This window comes from Acomys minous, assembly GCF_964271855.1.
Source record: "Acomys minous genome assembly, chromosome: 8".
Taxonomy (NCBI): domain Eukaryota; kingdom Metazoa; phylum Chordata; class Mammalia; order Rodentia; family Muridae; genus Acomys; species Acomys minous.
In genome coordinates this window covers 23,076,268-23,098,007 of record NC_140489.1, presented here as the reverse complement: position 1 = coordinate 23,098,007, position 21,740 = coordinate 23,076,268, and the positions used below count along the sequence as shown (strand labels likewise).

Here is a 21,740-nt window from a genome sequence, read left to right as displayed (position 1 = left end):
ACAGGTGTGCCCTCCTGGTCTAGTTTGTAGTTCATTCCAGATACAGTCAAATTGACAGCCAGGAATATAATAAAATCGATCTCCACTCTTTACCCTCTAATTCTCCTGATCTTCATTCCACTATTTTACACACTCAATTTCAAGCTCTTTTTTTTTTTTTTAAGAACCACTGAGTTGTTGTTACCAATGTGTGCATATATGTAGAAGTTTTCATGGGATCATGGACAAACTATTAGTTATCATACCCATGGAGAAAACTAACTATCTTGACGATCTTCTAGAGATCACCAATCATCAATACCTCCTCAGGAAGTAAACTGAATTCATGAACCTTGCTCATGTCCATATTTTAACATGCTCCGGCCTGCCAGGGTTGGACTAACGTTCAGGAGGAGAATTTTCCTGTATGGAGACAAAACACTAGACAAGAACAAGTCTGCATTCTGATCAAACCCCATTTACTGAGAACTTTCACAAAGTTTACATAGGCACAGAGGCATGGGTATTTCCATAAGCAAGGGTTACTGTGGATACCTAACTCTGGAATGCTCCAGCAGGTAGGTATCTACCTTTACAGCTGCTATAATTGCAGGAGAGAAATTCCAGGAAAGTCATGAAGGATCTGGTTAGTCAGGGAAAAGCTCCTGGAACTGACCAGCCCCCACAATAAACCACAACAGATGTCTAACTGCTGACCTGCGACAAGGTCAGTTGGTTTCTGGTGAATGGCAGACTTCTGGAGTAATAGGAACCTAGGTTCTGACAAGATGACTGAACATTGGTCATGTAGCCCGTCCCCAACATCGCCTCTCTCTCTTTATTAGAAGAGGAGGTAGGTGGATCCATCATATATGGGTGAGCTTTGGTCCCTGGAGGGAGCGGGCATTAACCAGAAGGGGGAAGCATTGACCTGATCCTCCTAGGGCCAGAATGGCCTGTCAAGATGTCTTTTTGAGGAGGAGAGGGAGGTCCTGATCTGCTGTCTGTGGGCATCCCCAACATACAGCAAACAAGACAGTTTCTGACATCAACCTCTATGCAATCAGGTTTACTTCTCAGGGGACTCAGAGTCGGACAATCAGGTCCTCTCCCTGTGGTACCTCATCCTACACCCCTTGCAGGTGTCCATGCCTTATGGCAGGCAATATCTGAGTATATGCCATTCTCACCGTGTCAAAGAAGAGGGAATGAAAGCACATTAGTGTTCAAGCTCATCATGGCCTTGGTCCGTCAAGTGAAGTCTATGAAAACGCACCTGAATTGCTCAGGCATCTTGAGCATCTAGCTGCTGTTTTATAAAGCTGGTAAGGCATCTAAAAGCCTAAGGTGTGGCCTGCTATTCATCTGAATAGCCTTAGTCCGCAAGTTCCAGCCTATGAACATGGACCTGTATAGGTTTTGTCCATATGGCATCCACTTGCTGTTTGACAAAGGCTATGAGTTTGTTAAAGAGAAAGGGTCCTAGAGATAGTAATATTAATAAGCCAAGAAAGGAACCTAATAGCGGGAGAAGATATGGGAAGAACCCATAGAGCCCATTTCAAAAGGGATTATGGAGGAGCTCTTTTCGATGCTTTTCCAGGTCTTCTTGTTTGCATAGAAATAGCACTTCTCCTCCGACCTCGAGATCATCAGCAAACTCATCCACGCCAGCATCCACTTGACACACAAGTCTCTCAGGCAGCCAGTGTGCAGCATTATGTTCCTACAAGAAAACACAAACAGAGCCTCCACGCTATATTAATACAGGGTCGGGTCCATTCCACTGAACCACAGTGAAAGGGTCTTTCCATTTCACTCTAGCGAAGGATGACTGCATGCCAGAATCGATCGGCTGCAGAATTTCCTTTGGCATCAAGCAGTAAAGAGAACATGACTCAAAGCATTTTAGGTGATTGGGGGTAAAATTCTCCCTTCTTTACTTTTTGTAAATAGGTTTCTATGGTAGAATGAGCTTGTTCCACCATACCTTGTCCTTGAGGGTTATAAGGAATACCTGTAACATGCTTTATGGAAAAAAGTCACAAAAGTTTTGAAAAGCTTTGCTGACATACCCTAGAGGCTTGTCATAATCTATATAGGTTATGAATTGAATGGAGATAGCCTCTCCTACTAACGCCAAGGCTTTCCTAGCTTCAGCTGTAAGCTCCTGAGGTGAATTTGGAGAGAAATCTCCTTGTAAGATTTTGAATAACGGCTGCAAATCTCCAGTTGTTAATTTTAAGAAAGGTCTAAGCCAATTTGTATCACTAAGCAACTTTTGAAAATCATTTAAAGTCTTTAAATGATTTACTCTCAATGTGATACTTTTTGGTGTTTTATCTGAGAAGGAAAAAGCTGGAATCCCAAACACAAATAAGGATCAACCTTTTGGACTTTTTCAGGAGCTATTTGTAGACCAGACTGAGATAAAAGCATAACACAAAAGCACTTGTTGTCAATCCTTTTCAGCAATAAGCATATCATCCATGTAATGAATGATATATAAATTAGTATTTATATATATTTTTTCTAACCTTTTGTAAAGCTGTAGCTATGAATTTCTGACATAGGGTGGGATTGTTAACCATTCCCTGACACAAAACCTTCCAATGATATCTCTTCATTGACTCTTTAAAATTCACAGAAGGCACACTGAAAGCAAAGCTATGGCAATGTTTTGGATGTAAGGGAACAGTGAAAAAAACGATCCTTAAGGTCTATAACAATTTTGGGGGCAGCCATAGGAGAAGGCAGTCTCGGCTGTAATGTTCTCATAAGTTATAAGTCTCAAGTAAGTTAAAAAACTTACATCTCTGTAAGTAACTTAGTTATAAGTAAATTATGCCCTGTAGAGATCAGCTTGGAACTCAGAAATCCTGCCTGTGTTAATCCCCAAGTGTTAGGATTAAAGGTGTGCACCACCACGCCCTGTCACAGAGATCCGACTGTCTCTGCCTCCTGAGTGCTGGGATTAAAGGCATGTGCCACCGTGACTTGTTTAATTGTTTCATTCCAATTCTAGTAAAAAAAAAAAGTCTTTAAACATCTTAAACAAAAATTAATCAGGGAAACAAGAAAATTCTAAGTTCTAGGTAGTTAACTACATTCCCTAGCCTAGTTTAGAAATCTATCAGCCTCCTAGTTCTGCCTCTCCAACTAGCCACGTGTCTGTAGCCATCTCTGTTTTGTAAGAGTCAAGCCCACAGATAACTAGGAGCAGTGTCTGTAAAATTATCTGGCCCAGGGAAATTCTAGCCCTGGACTTGTTTAGCTAATTGGATCTAAGCTGGAAACTCTCAGCTGTAAATGTTTGTTTCCAAGGACAAAACTAGTTTATATCTCTTATTTGAGGATCTAAAAATTTTTAGAAATATTTCAAGTAAACATTAAGCAAATAAACAGAAAATTATAAACACCTTATAGCTAAGGAGTTTGGAATTCCATTTTCTAGACCAATTTGGAAAACAGTCACTTACAAGCAAAAAACTAAGCAAGAAAATTCTAAGTTTTATGAAATAAACTCTATTGCTTAGATCATACTTTTTCAACCTGTCATGTGTTCACAGCCATGCCTGTTCTTTAAGAGCCAAGCCCCACAGGCAGCCACTGTGCCTGGGTCAAGGCCCTGGGAAGGGCGGGCCTGCTCCTACCTCGGAGGCAATACTCTTACTGCCTCATGGGCTGTGCGTGCCATGTTGGGCTGCACTGTTTTTTAGAAAAGTGGCCAGCGAGTAAAGCTTGGCCCTCTCTCAAGACATAGAAAAAATGAAACAATATTTTAAAAATTAAACAAATTTACAGACATTGACATAAAATTTGACATGACGATTATAAAGCAATACCCGAGTTCCCTGTGTCCTGAGGGACTGTTTGAATCCCTGTAAGAAAACCTAATGTTTACTTAATGCCTGTCTCATATGTGCATGTGTCGCCGTGTCTTACCTTAGTAGATCTGTCTCATGATTGGGAGAATTGTGGTGATCCATGTCCATCTGACTCACGGGCATGAAGTCCGTGGCGATTTGTTTCGATCTGACTCACAGACATGAAGTCTATGGCGATCCAATAATATCATTAATAAGATTTTAGTAAGATATGGCAGACACCGGGACCTTTTCAGGTCCAAAAGACCTATAATAAGCACGAAGGCAATCCCTCACTCGTCGCCAGCGTTTTTCATCCGCAGTGCCTTCTTGGGGGAAACCAAGGGCAAATATCATCGATAAAGAGGAAAAATTTTACCAAGTCCTTTTTCTTTACCCGCGTTCCTTGTGTCTTGAGGGAAGTTTTGAGCCCCTTAATCATGTTTGCTGAGTGACTGTCCCATGTGTTGCTTACCTTTGTCGATTTGTCTCACGATTGGGCAGTCGGCGATCCAAGTCGATCTGTCTCACCTGTGGGTATTCCGTGGCGATCCAAGTCGATCTGTCTCACAGGCACGAAGTCCTTGGCGATCCAAGTCGATCTGTCTCATGATTGGGGGGGTCTTGGCGATCCAGGGTGACCGGCCGGTCCAGAAGGGCGACGGACAGGTAAATTCTCCATTCTCCGAGCCCTAATCGTTGGGCCCCAGAATGCCCCGGCCCACCGGGGTTCGACTAATGCTCAGGAGGAGAATTTTCCTGTATGGAGACAGAATACTAGACAAGAAGAAGGGGGCAAGTCTGCATTCTGATCAAACCCCGTTTATTGAGAACTTTCACAGAGTTTATATCGGCACAGAGGCATCGGTATTTCCGTAAGCAAGGGTTGCTATGGATACCTAACTCTGGAATGCTCCAGCAGGTAGGTAGCTACCTTTACAGCTGCTATAATTGCAGGAGAGAAATTCCAGGAAAGTCATGAAGGATCTGGTTAGTCAGGGAAAAACTCCCAGAACTGCTGCTCACAGGCAGCTGGCACTTAATCTGATCTTATCAGTAGTCCCACCGGAAAAGGAGTAAGTAGCTCGGGGGTCAGGAATGACCAACCCCCACAATAAACCACAACAGATGTCTAACTGCTGACCTGCGACAAGGTCAGTTGGTTTCTGGTGAATGGCAGACTTCTGGAGTAATCGGAACCTAGGTTCTGACAAGATGGCTGAACATTAGCCATGTAGCCCGTCCCCAACATTGAGACAGCTCTGAAATGGTAGAAGATATAACAAGTTACGTATCATCTATAGAGTACTTCAAGTGTCAAAGGCATCAGCCAACTTTTTCTGCTCATGTTTATATTGGTCATGTGTTTATATCTATATTTAAGGAATCAGGGTTGTTTCTTCTTAAATGGGAAGAAACTTGGAAATGGTTGGAATTCCTGTGATGTCAGTAGCAGCAAGCATTATATGGGAGAAAAGGTCAGCATCTGATATCAGAAGGCCATATCCTTATGTCTCACACTCTAAAAGATTTGAATTGAGAGCATCATATATGACTGTCTGAATATATTTTAGCATTTCTTAGTAATCTGTTCACCAGAAATAAAAACCAGGAAACAGAAAACTGCATGGATACGAATATTATCTAGAGACCATTCACTGTCATAATTCCAGCACAGTTTTACATCCAAAGAAAGTACTTAATAAAAATTTTGAAGATTGTCTGATAATGCATACTCATTAAGTGAAATCATCTAAGATTGCTAAAGTAGATTTAAAAATAAGTATCTCAAAATGGTCTCTGTCCTTTGAAAATTAAGAGTTATGTTTTCTAAGAACAAATTAAAGGCAACAAATTTTAAACAAGTTTAGATTTTATGTTAGAGACATAAAAGTATTTGGAGTTTATGTGAGAGATAGATTAAAAGTTAAACTTCAGTATTGTTTTATCTAGATTGTTTGGCTTTTTCTTTCTCTCTCATGATATAACTGTATCCATCAAAATATATCATAGATCATTAAATTTTATCATACTTCTTGTGAAGTACTGTAAAAGGCCATTTTACCCTTTAAAATATTAACTTCATACAAAAGTACTAAAAGGCAAAAACTGACACAAAAAGTCTAAGTAAAATTTTGTTCTTTCATTTTCTCTCATGATAATGCATTCTCTTAATATTTTTACAGAGTAAATTGTTGTGCAGTTGCATAAGAAAATCTGGGATCGTAGAGGTTTCCCTCTGGGTATTTTAATATTAAAAAACAATTTGTAGTATGTACTTCAATTTTTTAAGAAACATGACATTTTAAAAAAATTTTTTATTAATTTATTCTTGTTACATCTCAATGGTTATCCCATCCTTTGTACACTCCCCTTCTTCCCTCCCTCCCATTTTCCCCTTATTCCCCTCCCCTATGACTGTTCCTGAGGGGGATTACCTCCCCCTGTATATGCTCATAGGGTATCAAGTCTCTTCTAGGTAACCTGCTGTCCTTCCTCTGAGTGCCACCAGGTCTCCCCCTCCAGGGGACATGGTCAAATGTGAGGCACCAGAGTACGTGAGAAAGTCATATCCCACTCTCCACTCAACTGTGGAGACTGATCTGACCATTGAGCTAGAAATGATCATAATGAGTGAGTTAAGCCAGAAGCAGAAAGACTCAAATGGTATATACTCACTTATATCTGCATACTAGCACAAGGGGCATATCCCATGAAAGCCATCACTTACCAGGAAACTGGGACAGAGGGGAGGACATTCTAGTGGGACTCTGGATGAGAGAAGGATGGGAGAACAGCAAAGTAGAAGGATCCAGAGGGTCCTAGAAACCTACAAGTAGAACATTATGGTAGGCAGATTTGGGCCCAGGGGTCCTGCTCAAACTAAGGCAGTAGCCAAGGACAATACAGGCGGTAAACTTTAAACCCCCACCCAGATCTAGCCAATGGTCAGAAAACATGACATTTTTATAATTAAATATAATTGTATGCCATGCCTCCTTTCCTGTCCTCCTTTCAGTCTCTCCCATGTCCTGTCCCTCTAGCCACCTCCATGCACCCACCCTAAAATTTTATATAGTGATATTTTATAACTAAACATATCTCTATATATATTTTATCAACATTTTCAAATTCTAGACTCCAAGAAGAATTATATATTTGTTCAAAAATACTGTAAACATTTGAAAATATATATTTAATTCTTGATGATGGTGTCATAAGAGTGATGTATGGAATGCAAATGATCAATGGATATTGTGTCTCTAAAGTGTGTTAGCTACAGTGTGAGGCATATAGCATTTTCAGAACATATCTCACATTTTCTTTTTGCAGAACTATGGTCTATAAAAATTATTTAATGTTCTGGAAAAGTTGAGCTATATCTTATGGCAAGTTGTAATGGATATTTAGAAGGCACATCTATCATTCTGGGCAAGCCTAAAGAACTGTCTTTTCTCCATAAGCCATGTACAAGCAGAAAGGGACAACTTGATAGTTATCTTCTCATCTAAAACTATCTGCCATGTTGAACACAAACACAAATAAAATGTAAAAACAATTTGCAGACTTTATACACCTTTAATAATACTTGGAATCATGAATTATGTTTTGGCTTCTTTGAAAAGAACATTGGTTCTGCTGCCCTTTTAGCAAGACCTGCATGAGATTATACGCACTTTAGAGCAGGTTCCACTTGCCAGAGTTTGAGCAAGAAAACGAGTCCTGAAAACACCACCAGAATCGTGGCCTTAAGCGCTGTGACTAGGTAATAATTGAGTGTGAGTAACACTAATATAATGAATGACTCACTGCTTATTGGGAATTTGGTTGAGAATTTGGCCACGCAGATTTTTGGTACGGTCATTCCCTCCATTTGTCATCCTGTAGTTGGCTGCACTCTAAGAGGGTCACTAGAGCAGCGTGCTGTAACTCAGGCTCTCTTGCAGCTGCACTTCTGCCTAATTTGTACTTTGGCACTCGAAAAATTATAACAAATGAAGTGCTGCTTTCAAAGTTTCAGACACGCCAATTTTTTTTTTTCACCTGTTCGGCAAAGGTGGATTTAATTTGACTTTCATGAGTGTAAAAATCCGTCTCCTTAGAAGTTGGTCAAACTATTAATTTTATGGCAGGGACAACTGAGCACAGTAAACCTTTTCACAAAGCCAGACAGCTTAACCTAATTAAGCAGTTGTTTTGACAGGTGGCTGAAAGTGGAATGAGTGCTATCAAAAATGTTTCAAGACATAAGTTTGATGAATGCATGAATGTGCTCCTGCAGGTGAAAATGTGTTTTGGAAGGATGTGATGACAGCTCTATGTCCAAAGAGTAGAAGGTGAACCTCTGGAGTCACGTGTGCACATGTCTGACAACTTCTCTCTGTGTTTTTTAAATACACACAGTGAGCTGGTAAGTTTCAAGTCTACAGATTGTCAAAGAGTGTGAGAAAAACAAGCATTAACTATCATTGAGATAATGAGCAAAGTCATGCTTAACTTTGAACATAAAGTACTTAAAATCAAAGTTGGGTTAGATAGATACGCTTTGTACAGAGAATCATAATTTTTTTGGAAAATGTACATATAGTTTCATAACCACTTTCTACATGTTGAGCTTGAATCTTAGGATTTCATATAAAATAGATGTACCTCCCTAAACCCATTCAATGACTAGTAGACCAATTGCACATACAACTTTATGGCAACATTTAAGCCTTGTGTGTATGTTTCAGCAATGACAATAAATTTAAATCAAGTATTCTGGAATGTAAAATGTTTTTTCCAATAAGAAGTCTAAAATTGGGTTTAGAAGGTCTTATGTGGGGCTGGAGAGTTGGCTCAGTGGTTAAGAGCACTGTCTGCTCTTCCAAAGGTCCCAGGTTCAATTCCCAGCACCCACATGGCAGTTCACAAGTGTCTGTAACTCCAAGATCTGACACCCTCACACCAATGCACATAAATTAAAATTAAATAAAAATAGAAGGTCTTGTCCTTTCTATTGTGTGTGTAACAAAGGCTGGTGTCACTGTATGCATTCTCCTTGTGTGTTTCCTGCTTGTGTCCTTCCTCTTTTTATCTCTTTAATAGAATGTGATGAAAATTACTCAAGCTTTTTTGATGGCAAAATGAAGCCAAATCAATATTGATGTTCATAATCATTTGGTACTTTTGATAGATTATCATTTGATAATGTGATATTTTCCTAAAAATAAGTAATTTGTTTACAATAAAATGATGGTATCAAAACATTCAACAGACCCTTTCTTAAGTGATTTCTTTCATCAAGTTGATAATTTATCTCCTTAGTGAAAGAGAATATCCACAATAAATAACTTATTACAGGTCCTAATTTTAATTAAGTCCTTTTAAAATTTCAAGCATAACATCAATTATAACTACACTGTCTTGAAGCACCAGCTCCCAATAATGACATGGAGACCGTTTATTCATTATGAAAGCCTGGTCTTAGGGTAGGCTTGCTCCCAACCTGCTTTTACCTTAAATTATGCCATTTATACTAATCTACATTCTTCTACATGGTTTGTTTCCTCTCAGTCTCACTGTTTCTTCCTCTGCATTTGGCTGACAATCCTCCTTTTTCCTGATTCTTTCTCAGGGTTTCTATCTCTTCCAAGAAGTCCAACCTCCCTTTTCTGCCTTTGCTATAGGCCTCTTAGCTCTTTATTAAACTAGTCAGAACGTCTTGCAGGGAGTGTTTACAAAATAAGATGCAGAACAATACCATAGTCCAGCATGTAATCAGATCCTCTCCATACCGAAATCAGCATTTGAATATTCAAAGACAACCTTCGCAGAGTGCACAAAAGAGATATTGTGGTTGGTGACCAAAGCAGTAACAAGATTAGTACTTTGATCAAAGTCACATAAATCCTTAGGTCTGAAATGGAATCTAAACTTTAAAATATGAGGCAAATTTTCTGAACTATAGTAATTCTTTCTATATTTGTTATTTTAAAACAGAGGTTCTCAAGCTGTGTGTCATGACCCTTTTGGGGACTGACTGACACTTTCATAGATGTTGCCCAAGACCATCAGAAAACACAGATGTTTATATTTTGTTTATAGCAGTAGCAAATTTAGAAAGTAGCAAAAAAAATTTTTTATGGTTGGGGTCACCACAGCATGAAGAACTTGGCATTAAAATGTCACAGCATTAGGAAGGTTGAGAACCACTCTTTTTTTTATGTTATATTCAAAGTATATTTAACCTAAGAAAATGTCTTTACACAGTGTGTATTTAGGTGGGTATAGAGGAATGTAACTCCTAAGTGATACCTCCTCCTGGTCATTCCTATGTAAAAACACTAATAAATAAACAAATGCTAAAACATCACAAGAATGAAGGCCGCCTTCTCTGTGGCTGCACTGGATTTGTCTCACACTCAGATACTCACTCATGTTAAAACAGATCAAGTTTTCTAAACCATGTACAATCAAGGACAGAGGTATACTGAATGCTTAGTGTACATTCCAAGAAACACAGTTCCCCTGAATAAAATATTGTTCTTAAAAGTAAAAGGACATAAGAAAGAAGATGTAATTGTATATAGTTTAAATGATACTTAAAAAATTAAATCCAAAAACTTGAACTACCAGAAAACCATGTCTCTGGAAGAAGCGATATGTGAAATTTCAGTAGAGAAGAACTTTGCTTGTACCCATGGATTTATTCCTTTTACAATTTTCTTTCAGGCACAACAGTTTTTCACTTTGATGCAGTCAAAACAATTTTGGTTGCATGTGTTCTTCTTCCACTGCTTACAAACACAGGCGTCACCCCACTCAATAAACCTTCTTCACAAATAGGACCATCAGGAGGAGATGTGATGAAGGTGCATCAACTGGAGCTAGACCCCAAACCATCTGTTGATCTCTGCATTTTGTTCTAATTTGTTTTGTTTCGTTATTATGGGTTTGCTTTTGTTTTTGTCTTTTAGTATCTCCATTTGCTTTAAAGAAATGTTCTATAGCTCAGTGAACATCTTGGAAGAAAGAACAGAAATATTATACAATACCTGCTGTGACCATCTCTTCCAGGGATGGTTATATAAATAAGGCTGTGCCAGTGATGCTGTCAATAAAAATGTTATGTAGAAGGGTCAGATTTTGCAGTGTCTCACTCCTAGTAACGACAGGAGTAGGAGAAGAAAATTAATCTCTTCCCAGGGTGAATCCCCTGATCTGTTGTCTAATGCAGAGGGTAACTGTATGCACATTTATGTGTATATGTACGTTTGTATATATATATATATATATATATATATAAAACAAATCCATACACACACTTATATATGTCTATTTACAAACATGTAGGTATGCATATATATTATATACACATAATATCATATATATATTTTAGTGCATACACATCAAACATATGTGTAGCAATAACCATCAAGAGAAAATAGACCATTAATTTTAGAGTTGGTGGGGACATGGGAAGTATTCAATGGAAGGTGGCTGGGAGGAGCTGGATGGCAGAAGGGGGAAACTGATATAATTCTGTTTTAATTAAAGAATATAAACTATAGGACTTGTAGAGCCTTTTCAAAAACCTGGCAATAAAAAGATAATGGCCTGTTAGCTTAAGGAGGATATAAAATAGTGGCAATTCCAGTAAGAGAGAGAGGAGAAGAGAGGAGAGGAGAGGAGAGAGGGGAGAGAGGAGAGAGGAGAGAGAGAGAGAGAGAGAGAGAGAGAGATAGAGAGAGAGAGAGAGAGAGAGAGAGAGAGAGAGAGAGAGAGAGAGAGAGGATATCTATAGGAGATAGAGGCAGAAGATTTGTCCAGGGCTTATGAAGAAGACAGACATATGAAACAAAGCACAGATAACTAGCCAAGTGGCAGAACTTAGACTGGGAAATGGGATGTTAGTTATGAGCAGGTCAGGGAACATGCCTGGCTAAATTGGCCTAGGCTTTTGTAAAGCCTATTTAAGCCTCAGAGTCATTATTTCAGAAGCTGGGGTGTGGGAGGAAAATATGCATTTATATTTTTCTTTACGATATAAATAGGACAAGATTTGCCAAAGTAGCATGCCATGCAAAATACCCCTTCTTTCAGAAAACAAAATAGAGATAGGCGTTGATATGAGGAATGGGCTACATATAACATGGAACATTAAGAAGAAATGGATTTTCAGAAAAACAGAAACAGAATTTGGTGCTGTAGCAGAGGTCTAAATTTTCAGTGAAAGAGGCTGCTATTATTGCTATAATACAGCCAAAGAAACAAAGGTAGGTACATGAATTAATTTGTCCATCAATGTGTTGATCAAAGTTAAATGATGGATTCCAAAGTTTATGAGATAGAATTTTAGGTTAAAACATCTAACAAAATGAGGTGGACATTACATATTTGTGTGGTGTACAATAATATAACCAGGAAACTTTGGTTGACAATGTCTATTTCATGATGTCCAAAGACAAAACCCTCAAAACATAAGATGAAGTTGATATTTATCAATGTCAATTACACAAACTGACAATAACAAAATTTAACACTACTTGTCTTTAATATAAATACACATGACAATAAGTTGAGTGAATATATCCTATAGTTTATATTTTAGTAACTTACAATGGGGCAACTTAGGTGCAAAAGTGCCTTTGATTTGGCTGATCTAATTGTCGTTTCAGAGGCTTACTGAAGTGCTCATCATCTATCTCCAGCAAGATTCATTTCGGCATCCAGGCTTTCTAATCTGCAAGCCTGATGACTACCTGTGCTCATCCAGGTGGTTTGTTGATCTGTCTCCATGCAGAGAGAGGGGCATCTTCTTTCTGATTCTTCTGCATTGTTCTCTTTCTACATCTCTTCCTTGAGTTGTGCCATTCATGTGGAAGCAGCTCTTACTCAGATCACATCTTTATCAATTTTGATAGAGTCTATACTCTTTCATCACCTGTGAAAATATAGACAATATTTCCCAGCACACCACATTCCCTGACTTCTATACTGATGTTAAAATATCATTAAAGTACAGGCTGATCTAATTCAGTGTTTTTTTTTCTTTCTACAATCCAGTGTCTTTGAACTAATCTTATTCTCCCTTTCTGTTTATCAAGGCACAACTAGATCGTTATAAATCCATATATAAACTAGATGTTCAGGAACTAGCATTCCATGCCCAGCTACATGACAGCAAACTGGATTCCATGACAGCAATCCGGGAGTCTTACCCATTGCCAATGTGTTGTGTATCTTGATCCTCAGTTTCACTAGGTACTATAGGATCACAGTTAAGCATTTCTCTTACTTCCTCTGCTTCTTATCTTTCAAGGCTTTGTATCATCATAGCTACTTTTTCTTGTTGTACAGCTAATTTTCAAGCCTTTTATCAAGGAGACATAGAACGATTGCAATTGAAAATAGGGAGGGGTTTACTTTAGTGGTCACAGTTGCAATAAGTCCTGTGATAGATTGTCTATGCCCTCAAATTCTACTGTTGTTCTTAAGGGATCTGAAATGGAGTTTTCCGTTTGTTTTAATGCAGGAAACATCTGTCTATATAATTAAAATTGTCTTTTGGCATGGCTTACTGTGATTTTCTGTTTCAGAGACTACTGTTTCTTTCCTTGGTCTGGGCTCAGAGCTTCCATGTATCTAGAGTCTCCTGCGTCTCTCTGGGTGTCCAACCATATTAAAAGAACTGACGCTTCCTCTAGAGGTGATCCCAGGTATATTTATCCTCTGGGGCTTTTGGTCAGATGTCTCCTGTCCTCTGTGATGTTTCTGTCAGAAGTTCTCTGCTTTCTGGAACATTGGTGAGCTTTCTTCTTCTCCAGTCACATTGGTCACCAGATGTAAAAGTATCACTTATTAGCTTAATGTAATTGTACTCTCAGAGGCTTACTGTCTCCTTTTGCTAACCTAGCCCTAGCCCTAGAAGCATCTAGCCTCCATAAAATCAAATGTTTTATGAGACTTACTGCTAAATAAGTTCACCCTTTCTAGCTCTTTTTGTACTCTGCCTGGCTGCTTCAACTCAGCTATTCTGACTCAAATACCTTACCAAGCTGACTGATTCAAACTGGCTTCTCTTAACTTCTGAGCAAATTACTCTGCTTGGCCTCAAACTAACTCCAGAAATCTGTGTTAATCTTCTGACTCCTTCTCATTCTCTGGCTCATTTTGTCTTTACCTGTGTTTAGCTTGTTCACTCTTCAACCCATCACTGTAAAACCCTCCCATTAAAACTGCCTCCTCTCCCTCTCTGCTCTGTTCTCTCTTCACTGACTCCCCACTGAGTCTAACTGACTGACTTTAACTCAACTAAACTTCCTCTCCCTGCATTCTCTTGAATTGCCTCTATTTTCTGTCTCTGTTCTTGTGAGACATAGGCATATCCTATTTCTGTAGAGGTGATTCATTCACATTGTATTAAGGTGTGTCTCTGTATATTCTATTGTTAAATGCTGAACTGATAATGAGAAAAATGCTAACAGGTACTGGTATTGTCATTGCTATTGAGGAATCTCCTGTCTCAATGTTGTGTAAAAATTATTCCACAATTATCTCTAATTGGTTAACAAAGAAGCTGAAGAACCTATGACTGGGCAGAAGAGACAACAGGTGTGACTTCTGTTCCCAGTCTGGGGGTCTCATGTAGAAGGATAAAGAGAGAAGAAGAAGATGTTTTCCAGCCATGAGGAGCATCAAAACATGTGGAGTCGCAATGAGGACAACGATGGAGTAAGACCAATCAGGGCAAGATTAGATGGCAAGTAGATGCGGCACCTGGCTAGGAAATAGGCCAGACTAGCATAGATGGCTTAGAATAGATCAATATCTGCCCAGTTATAGCTCTTGAAGCTTATTAATAAATGTAACAAGTCTTTGTCTCTTTATGAGCGAGCTAGGGTAGGAATAGAAAAAACATTAATTACAATGTATTTCTGACTTATTCAGTCTCTCATTTGTCATGTTGTCTGACTTTCAATTAGACATCACTTTCAAACATGGTGTTTCCTTCTACAAACTAACTTTACCTTTATTGTTTGGAATTAAAGATGTGTACTAGGGGCGTGTCTGCACTCTAGCCTGATCACACAGACCTAGGAGGGCTTTGGATGTGATCAGAGCAGCCATTCTGCTGGATTAAAATTCTGCTATACTTAGGCTTTCATTTAAAAGGCAGTGGTGCAAAACTGATAAAAATATTTGTTGAATGTTACCTTTGAAGTTTTACCATTTCCTGACACGCTTTGTGGTAGACCTGCAAGGCGGTGAAGACATATCTACATCTACATCTGTAGACACCTGACAGCCCCGTGATCATGTCAGTGAATACTGTATCCTGGAGTGAACAACATTGCTAGGTAATAGCGTTTGAGAGGTTAGGTGTGCTACTGCATTTTCAGCTTTCCCTGCATTCAGCTTATGATGTGCTTCTCAGGAGGGGACGTAAAAGTAGAGAAGTGGCAGTATTGTTATATGAAATTATGTTATCTTCACACAAAGGCCATTGCCCCATTTCAAATGCATAGCATGCCAGGAAGCACTTATTAGTCTACTTGACACATGTTTTGGAGGTTATTTGTTTGCTATCACACTTTAAATGAAGTACAGTCAACTACCTTCCAATGAGATCAAACAGATACAGTTTTGCCCAAATAAAGAAATAAAAAAAATCCCCAAGTATATGGAAGTTCAGAAAAATTTCTTTTCATATAGTTTTAGATGGCAAACACTTGAAGATCAATGCCCTCTCAGAATTGGTTACATGAATGCTTCAGGGATCCTCTTTTGAAAGTTTTAATCCTATTAAAGAAACAGCAGTTCTCCTGGGATAACTACCTCTTCGGGGCACTATATCTCAATAATAGCATGCTAACAAAATCTGAGCTCTGGAAGAGATGCATTCAAACTACCACATCAACAGAGAATGATTCCAGATGTGTTACACCTGTGAAAACTTGCCTCTCCTGTCAAAATACAAATAGTATTTATTGATGGACAATTTAACTCACTGTAGGCACAAATAGCTGCAATCAGTTAAATAATTACTTATAAATATTAAGATCTAAATTCAGTTGGCTGATTCCATCAGTAGTAATAGCAGGAGTTTATACTCTTACTATTTCTCTGTAGAATTATTTCTTTCTTTAAGTAAGTGAAACAATTCCATTTGGGTGCCTAGACTATTGATAACAACACAGTGGTGGAGGAGGCCTGAAATGAACTAATATGAAATCGGCAGTAGGGCATTTACCACACTTGGTTTCTGTGAATTAAGTCTTTTTTGAAATTCATCATTTTCAGTAATGCTGAACTTCTCTTGGATAGTCTCTTAGCTATTCCAACATTTTGCTGAGTATCTGCATATAGTGTTGTGGTCTATAAAGATTATATTAAATCTGTGTTAGTCTTCTTTCTATATACATCTCCTCTTTCTGATGTACAGATATCAATAATTTCTGACAGTGACTGAAAGGAACTTAGTTTTATACTTAAGGGAAATTAAAAGAAAATTTATATTTGGCCTAATGAAGGTTCAATAGAACATCTGAGTTTACTTTCTGTCTTCTTTTTTCCCTACATTTACAGAAAACATTGTTCTGTGATGTATTGCTGTAACAGAGTGAAGAGATGTTTTAGTAAGTTTGGTTATTGTTTTGTTATGTCAACTTGTCATAAATTTAGGTCATCTGGGAAGTAATTTGTTCACTGCTGTAGTTGGTGGCATGAACCTTGGGATAGTGGGGCCTAAAAATAAGGCAGACAAAAGTCTCATGCAATAGCCAATATTATTTAGATGCATCACATGAGTAAAGTATGCAATCATAAGGACAAGCCACATGTGGCAAGACATATTTTCCATAGAAGCATATAAGGAAATAACAAGAGCCAACTGTGAAGAATAATTAGAAATAAGCTCACTCCTATTCACTATATCTGAGAGGGGCATGTGATCATATTGCAAGAACCATTCAGTGTTTTTGAAGAAACTAAAGTAATAAGACACTCATTTTCTTACAAGCACTAAGAATTCCTTTATCCTGACTCCATTTTTGGACTGTGTTTTGACAAGATTACATCAATTGACAAAATTTCCCTATCATATTGGCCTGTAGGCAAGTCTGCATGACATTTTTTTTTTATTAATGATTAGTGTAGGAGGGTATAGCCTGTTGTGGGTAGCACCATCCCTGGGGAGATAGTCCTGGGAGGTATAAGGAAGCAGGCTGAGCAAGAAGTATGGAGCAGTATTCTTCCATGGTCTTTGCTTCTATTCCTGTTCCATGTTCCTAGTTTGAGTTCCTGCCCTGACTTCTCTCAGTGATGCATCATGACATGCGGTGTGTAAGCCAAATAAACCCTTTCTTCTCTAGTTTGTTATTGGTGTTAGTCTTTATCATAGCAATAGAAATCAAACTATGATAAAAAACAACGTATGTCCAGTTGAATATAATCCAGAACTATGTTTGCATGCTCACAATCTCGTAAAGTAGATAACTTCAACACATGGGAATAAGTTTTATATAGGCATATGTTTAAGTATGTATATTTAAGAGTGTCTTTTATGAAGTTGAAACATAAATCTTGTTAATGTATAGTAGAAAAATTATTGAATAGTGCACTATGAATAGACACTTAAGTTTATAATTTTTCTAAGAGGTGTTCCATTGAAGACTATATTTACTGCATTGCCTTCCTGGCAACAAAGTATATATCTTTAAAAGAAATAATTGTCTGTGAATGTACTTTCATGATCTAGGACTTGTCTAGCATGTAAGCTCAATCTTATGCATGCATCACAAATTAATGAAACATATAAATAAAATTAAATTTTGATTATGAGATTTATGGGACTTGTTAATGTTAAAATTAAAAGCATTAATTGTTTGAAATGGCTTTCTTCATGAGAGAGTATATATTTCAAATTCTGTAGTTTATGTGCTCAGTCTCATTAATTTGAAGCAATATATTTAATAATTATGAATGAGTGACTCTGTTTCTTGGTAAACAGAATTGGATGAATAGACAAAAAAGTGAAATTTTAGTCATACAACACTATGTTGTCATCACCCATGGAAAATGAGTCATTTAAAGAAACCCTAGTAAACCATACTGCTGCTATCAATAAAGTCTCAAATTTGTGGGATGGTTTCTACAAAATCCTTTTTGCACACGATTCAAAGGTCATCATAGTTTAGGATTTTCACATGCTGAGGGACTATAAGTATTTCCCAAGTCTTGCCAAAAATAGCATCTTTTTTTTACTGTATGCAAATTTTATTTGTACAAACTACTTAAACCCTTTTTACATCCAATATTTACTCTTCTTTATTTTGTTTACACTGAAATTTAATATACAACTTGTTTTTCCCAGATCGCTAGGTCCACAAAGAAGACCAGGAGTCTGAAAGCAGAGTCTTTATTCAAATTGGAGCATAGTGGTCCCCAAATGTCACCAAATAGAGTAATGAGATCCCTGAAAACCATCCTTAGGCAAGGTTTTTTATTGCTGTTACAGCAAGGAATGGGAGTTTTCAGTTTGTCACTTACAGTATTGGTTGACATTTGGCAAGATTGGTTTGGCACTAGGGGATTGATTGAACCTGACCTTGAAATGCTTAAGCAAGCTACCTATAACATCTGGGGACTTTAGGTACTTTCTCCCTGTACCATGATTGGCTCAGCCCTAAGGTGGTTCTTTTCCTGGAACAGGTTGTCATTTTTCCAGAAACAAAGGTGAAGTTAGGGACAGACTCAAGATGGTACCTGCTGACAAATGGAGTCACATTAGCGAGGGCTGTTCAAACTATCTATATTTTAGCGTCTTGTGTGGAGGACTATTTGCCTTGCTGTTTCCCTTAATTCTTTCAAACCCATAGGCTTCATACTTAAAGAATAGAAAAGGAGTGTATAAACTAGAGAATGGTTTGTCAAAATATGTTATCAACTCTAATACGAAATATAATGAATTGGTATTCTCAGGTAGCTTCACAGTGTTTCATAGAATAATACCACAGTAAGGTATGAGTAATGAAAGGAGATGGGGTTGAAGCAAAGTACATTGAGTGTAAGTGTTGGAACTCTGTCATCAGCTTGAAAACCATCCTTTGGACAATGAAGGCTCCCATGGTTTCTGATTAATAGGCTTGTCCTTAAATGAGTAATTGAGATTTTTTAATAACATGCTAGTCAGCACACAAGTGATATCACAGTTCAAGCTTTTGGTTTTTCTCACAGTGTGTTTCTATTTTATTGTATAGAATTGTTTCATACTGGGGATGGTACCCAGTAAAGCAAAAATAAAACAATAGGATATAATACATACTTGTATTACACACATGTTCCAAACGATCTCTATGAACTTCAAGTTACATGATATTCTTTGTACACCTAAGATTAGAACTTACACTAAGAGGGTCAGCAGAAGGCTTCTTGGTTTACAAATTATATTGCATTATAATGTTGTAATAATTATAACTATTGCATCAATATGTCTATGGAATTATAACATATGAGACACAAGCAAAATAAATATAAATATAACTCCAGTAGAAAATGTAAAAAGAAGAAAATAGTGGCTTTTACTTAAGGTCTAGTAATAGTGTTGAGGAAGACAGTAAGAGAAATGACAAACATGGCTGAACAGGGAGATGCCCCATGGAACTTACTCATTCGAGGGCAGGTTTATTCAAGGCAAGCAGAAAAATGAATGGTTAAATGACAAATCCAAACCATAGTCAAGAGAAATGCCGATCCTGAAAGAGTACCCTCTATGCATTAACATCAAGAAAGCAGAAGATAATTAGTATATATGAAATTGGAAGGCATCAAATAAGTCAGGATTTATAATACAATGTATGTTGGAATATAATGTTCAAGGGAATCAAAGCCTATATTGAACATGGCACATCCACCACGTTATAGTTGTATATTGGGGGTAGTGTCCGTAGCATGTGAATATAGTGTATGAATGGAAATAAGTGCCATAAGAATTGTTTGCAATGTTTCGTGACTTCTTGTGTTTGTGCTTACAGGGCCTGATGACAGGATTGCCTAAGGAAACTCAGGTCTACATAGTGATATCAGCCTGTTCTTGAACACTTCCTTCTCTGGAAGAACTTCAGCCTCCTCCACTATGAAGCTGTGTGGGCTAAACATGAGTTACTCAAGAAGTCAGGGATATGAGAAAGAAGTGCCAAGAATAATTAATATATTGTTTGTGGAATACATACAAGAATCATTGATTTGAATAACTCAATCATGTACTTTCAGTTTTAGTTAATTTTGTTCTTTTTTTTCTGTTCTTGCTTTACTAAGAATAAAAGGATAATATGACATTGAAAAGATTTGTAAGAATGAGATCCTCATCTCGTGGTGAGAAGTGGGGTGCAGCTAGGCCCTAAAGAGATGAAACACAGAAGAAGGTAAGTTGTAAACTTTTCTAGTATTCCAACAGTGATGACGAGATGAGCATATAGAACCACCCAGACAGAACTGAAAGGTTAACAACTGATTCCTCTTCCTATTATGTGTGATAGACTGAGACTTTAAGGCTTTTCAAAGATGTCCCATATTAGCTACACAGTTAACATCACTGTGATAGTAGTGATGGAATAGCATTGTGGAAGAAGGTCATTATAGATTTAGGAAATTGGCAAGTTGCCTACTGTCTAGTTATACCATGTGGGACACCAGGAGATGAAATGAGGAATGTGGAAGGGGGTGGTTACATCTAAGAACACCTATGTCCTGGAGTAAAGCTGAGGCTATAGCACAGCAGACATATAGTCTAGAGTAGTTGATACCCGTGGACTCTAGCATTTTGTTAGATACAGGGTCTACCAAAACCACAAGTGACCAGAGCCTCAGTAAAGTCTGTATTGTAATACCAAACCTTATGCATATTCCCCTATATCCATCAGGAACAACTGAGCTCCCTACCATCAGAGATGACTTGGGAATATTTGAAAGGAAGGCTCATATCACCAGAGGGTGAATCTCCATGTGAGGAAACAATTTTACATATACAACTTTTATGAGGAAGAATTGGATGTGAACACCGTAGTCATAAATAAAAATAATGTGGAAGATGAAAATGCATTTTTCTTTTAAGATGCATTTTCCTATGTGTCTAATGAAGCAGTGTTTTGAAATACGTAGGTAGTTAATGAATAATACTCAAAAACAAAGCAAAAAACTAATCTGTATGGAAAGGACTATTTTTACTGTCCTTTCAGATTTGCCTCAAAAATATTTGTCACAAACTTGGTATTAACTTTCCATGTTTTTCTCTCATTTATTCTCTATTTTTTTCCTCGCAACCTCTTTTACTTCATTAGGAGAGCATACTGGAATGCTTGGGTGTATGCTTTATTTCCTAACTCATTCTGAAACATTCTAACTTACCAATTCTTCAAATATTACCACTTCTGTGTGAAAATTCCCTTTCTTAAATTATTCACATGTTAGACCAATTTTTTTCATGTCTTTTAAATTTTCTTTCAGAGTTTTCAACTAGTATGTAGGGTCCAATTTATTTGGGCAATCTTTAATATTTCTTATAAAACACCTAATAAAAGGAAAGGAAAGCAAGATAATGAAGCCTGGTACAGCTGTTGCAGTTGATGTTAGCTATGCTCAGTGGCTGGTTGGAAAGAGAAATTCCTGGGAACCAATGATACTTTAAAGAATAGTGAAATGTCCCTCACTCTTACAAGTGCAAAGCATTTGTCTGTAGCTTATGTGCCTTTCATATGTTTATCATGGTATTATGACAATTTTGTGGTTTTCCACAATTTTCTTTTCACAGGAGTTTGAAAAAAAAAACGACCATTCTTTGGTTGGAATAGGACAATAAAATATTATTTGTAATATTTAAACTGTAGAAGTTACAACAGAAAAATAATTATGAAA

The 21,740-nt window shown here is 37.6% G+C and overlaps 1 protein-coding gene and 1 long non-coding RNA gene across 4 annotated transcripts in view; one reads left to right on the top strand and one right to left on the bottom strand.

The window, feature by feature from the left end:
- The first annotated feature begins 4,247 nt into the window (after positions 1–4,247).
- LOC311602784 overlaps positions 4,248–21,740 on the top strand; it is a 32,198-nt gene continuing 14,705 nt past the window's right edge. The window contains exons 1-4 of the long non-coding RNA XR_014780850.1: positions 4,248–4,767; positions 8,128–8,256; positions 14,404–14,589; positions 20,145–20,251. This is a non-coding gene — a long non-coding RNA (uncharacterized lncRNA). The remainder of the gene's footprint in view (positions 4,768–8,127; positions 8,257–14,403; positions 14,590–20,144; positions 20,252–21,740) is intronic.
- The window catches only part of LOC311602781 (uncharacterized protein), a 72,898-nt gene continuing 56,146 nt past the window's right edge, over positions 4,989–21,740 (bottom strand). For 2 of the 3 annotated variants that reach the window (XR_014780846.1, XR_014780847.1), the window contains 2 exons: positions 12,447–12,771; positions 10,925–10,989 (listed from right to left, as the gene is read on the bottom strand). Coding sequence is in view for 1 of the 3 variants with exons in the window: in XM_084791303.1 (XP_084647429.1) it covers positions 5,072–5,107; positions 6,577–6,675 (135 nt within the window). In the remaining 2 variants the exon portion in view is untranslated. Of the gene's footprint in view, positions 5,108–6,576; positions 6,676–10,924; positions 10,990–12,446; positions 12,772–21,740 lie in introns of those variants that run through there. The other variant, XM_084791303.1, reaches the window with a different exon arrangement.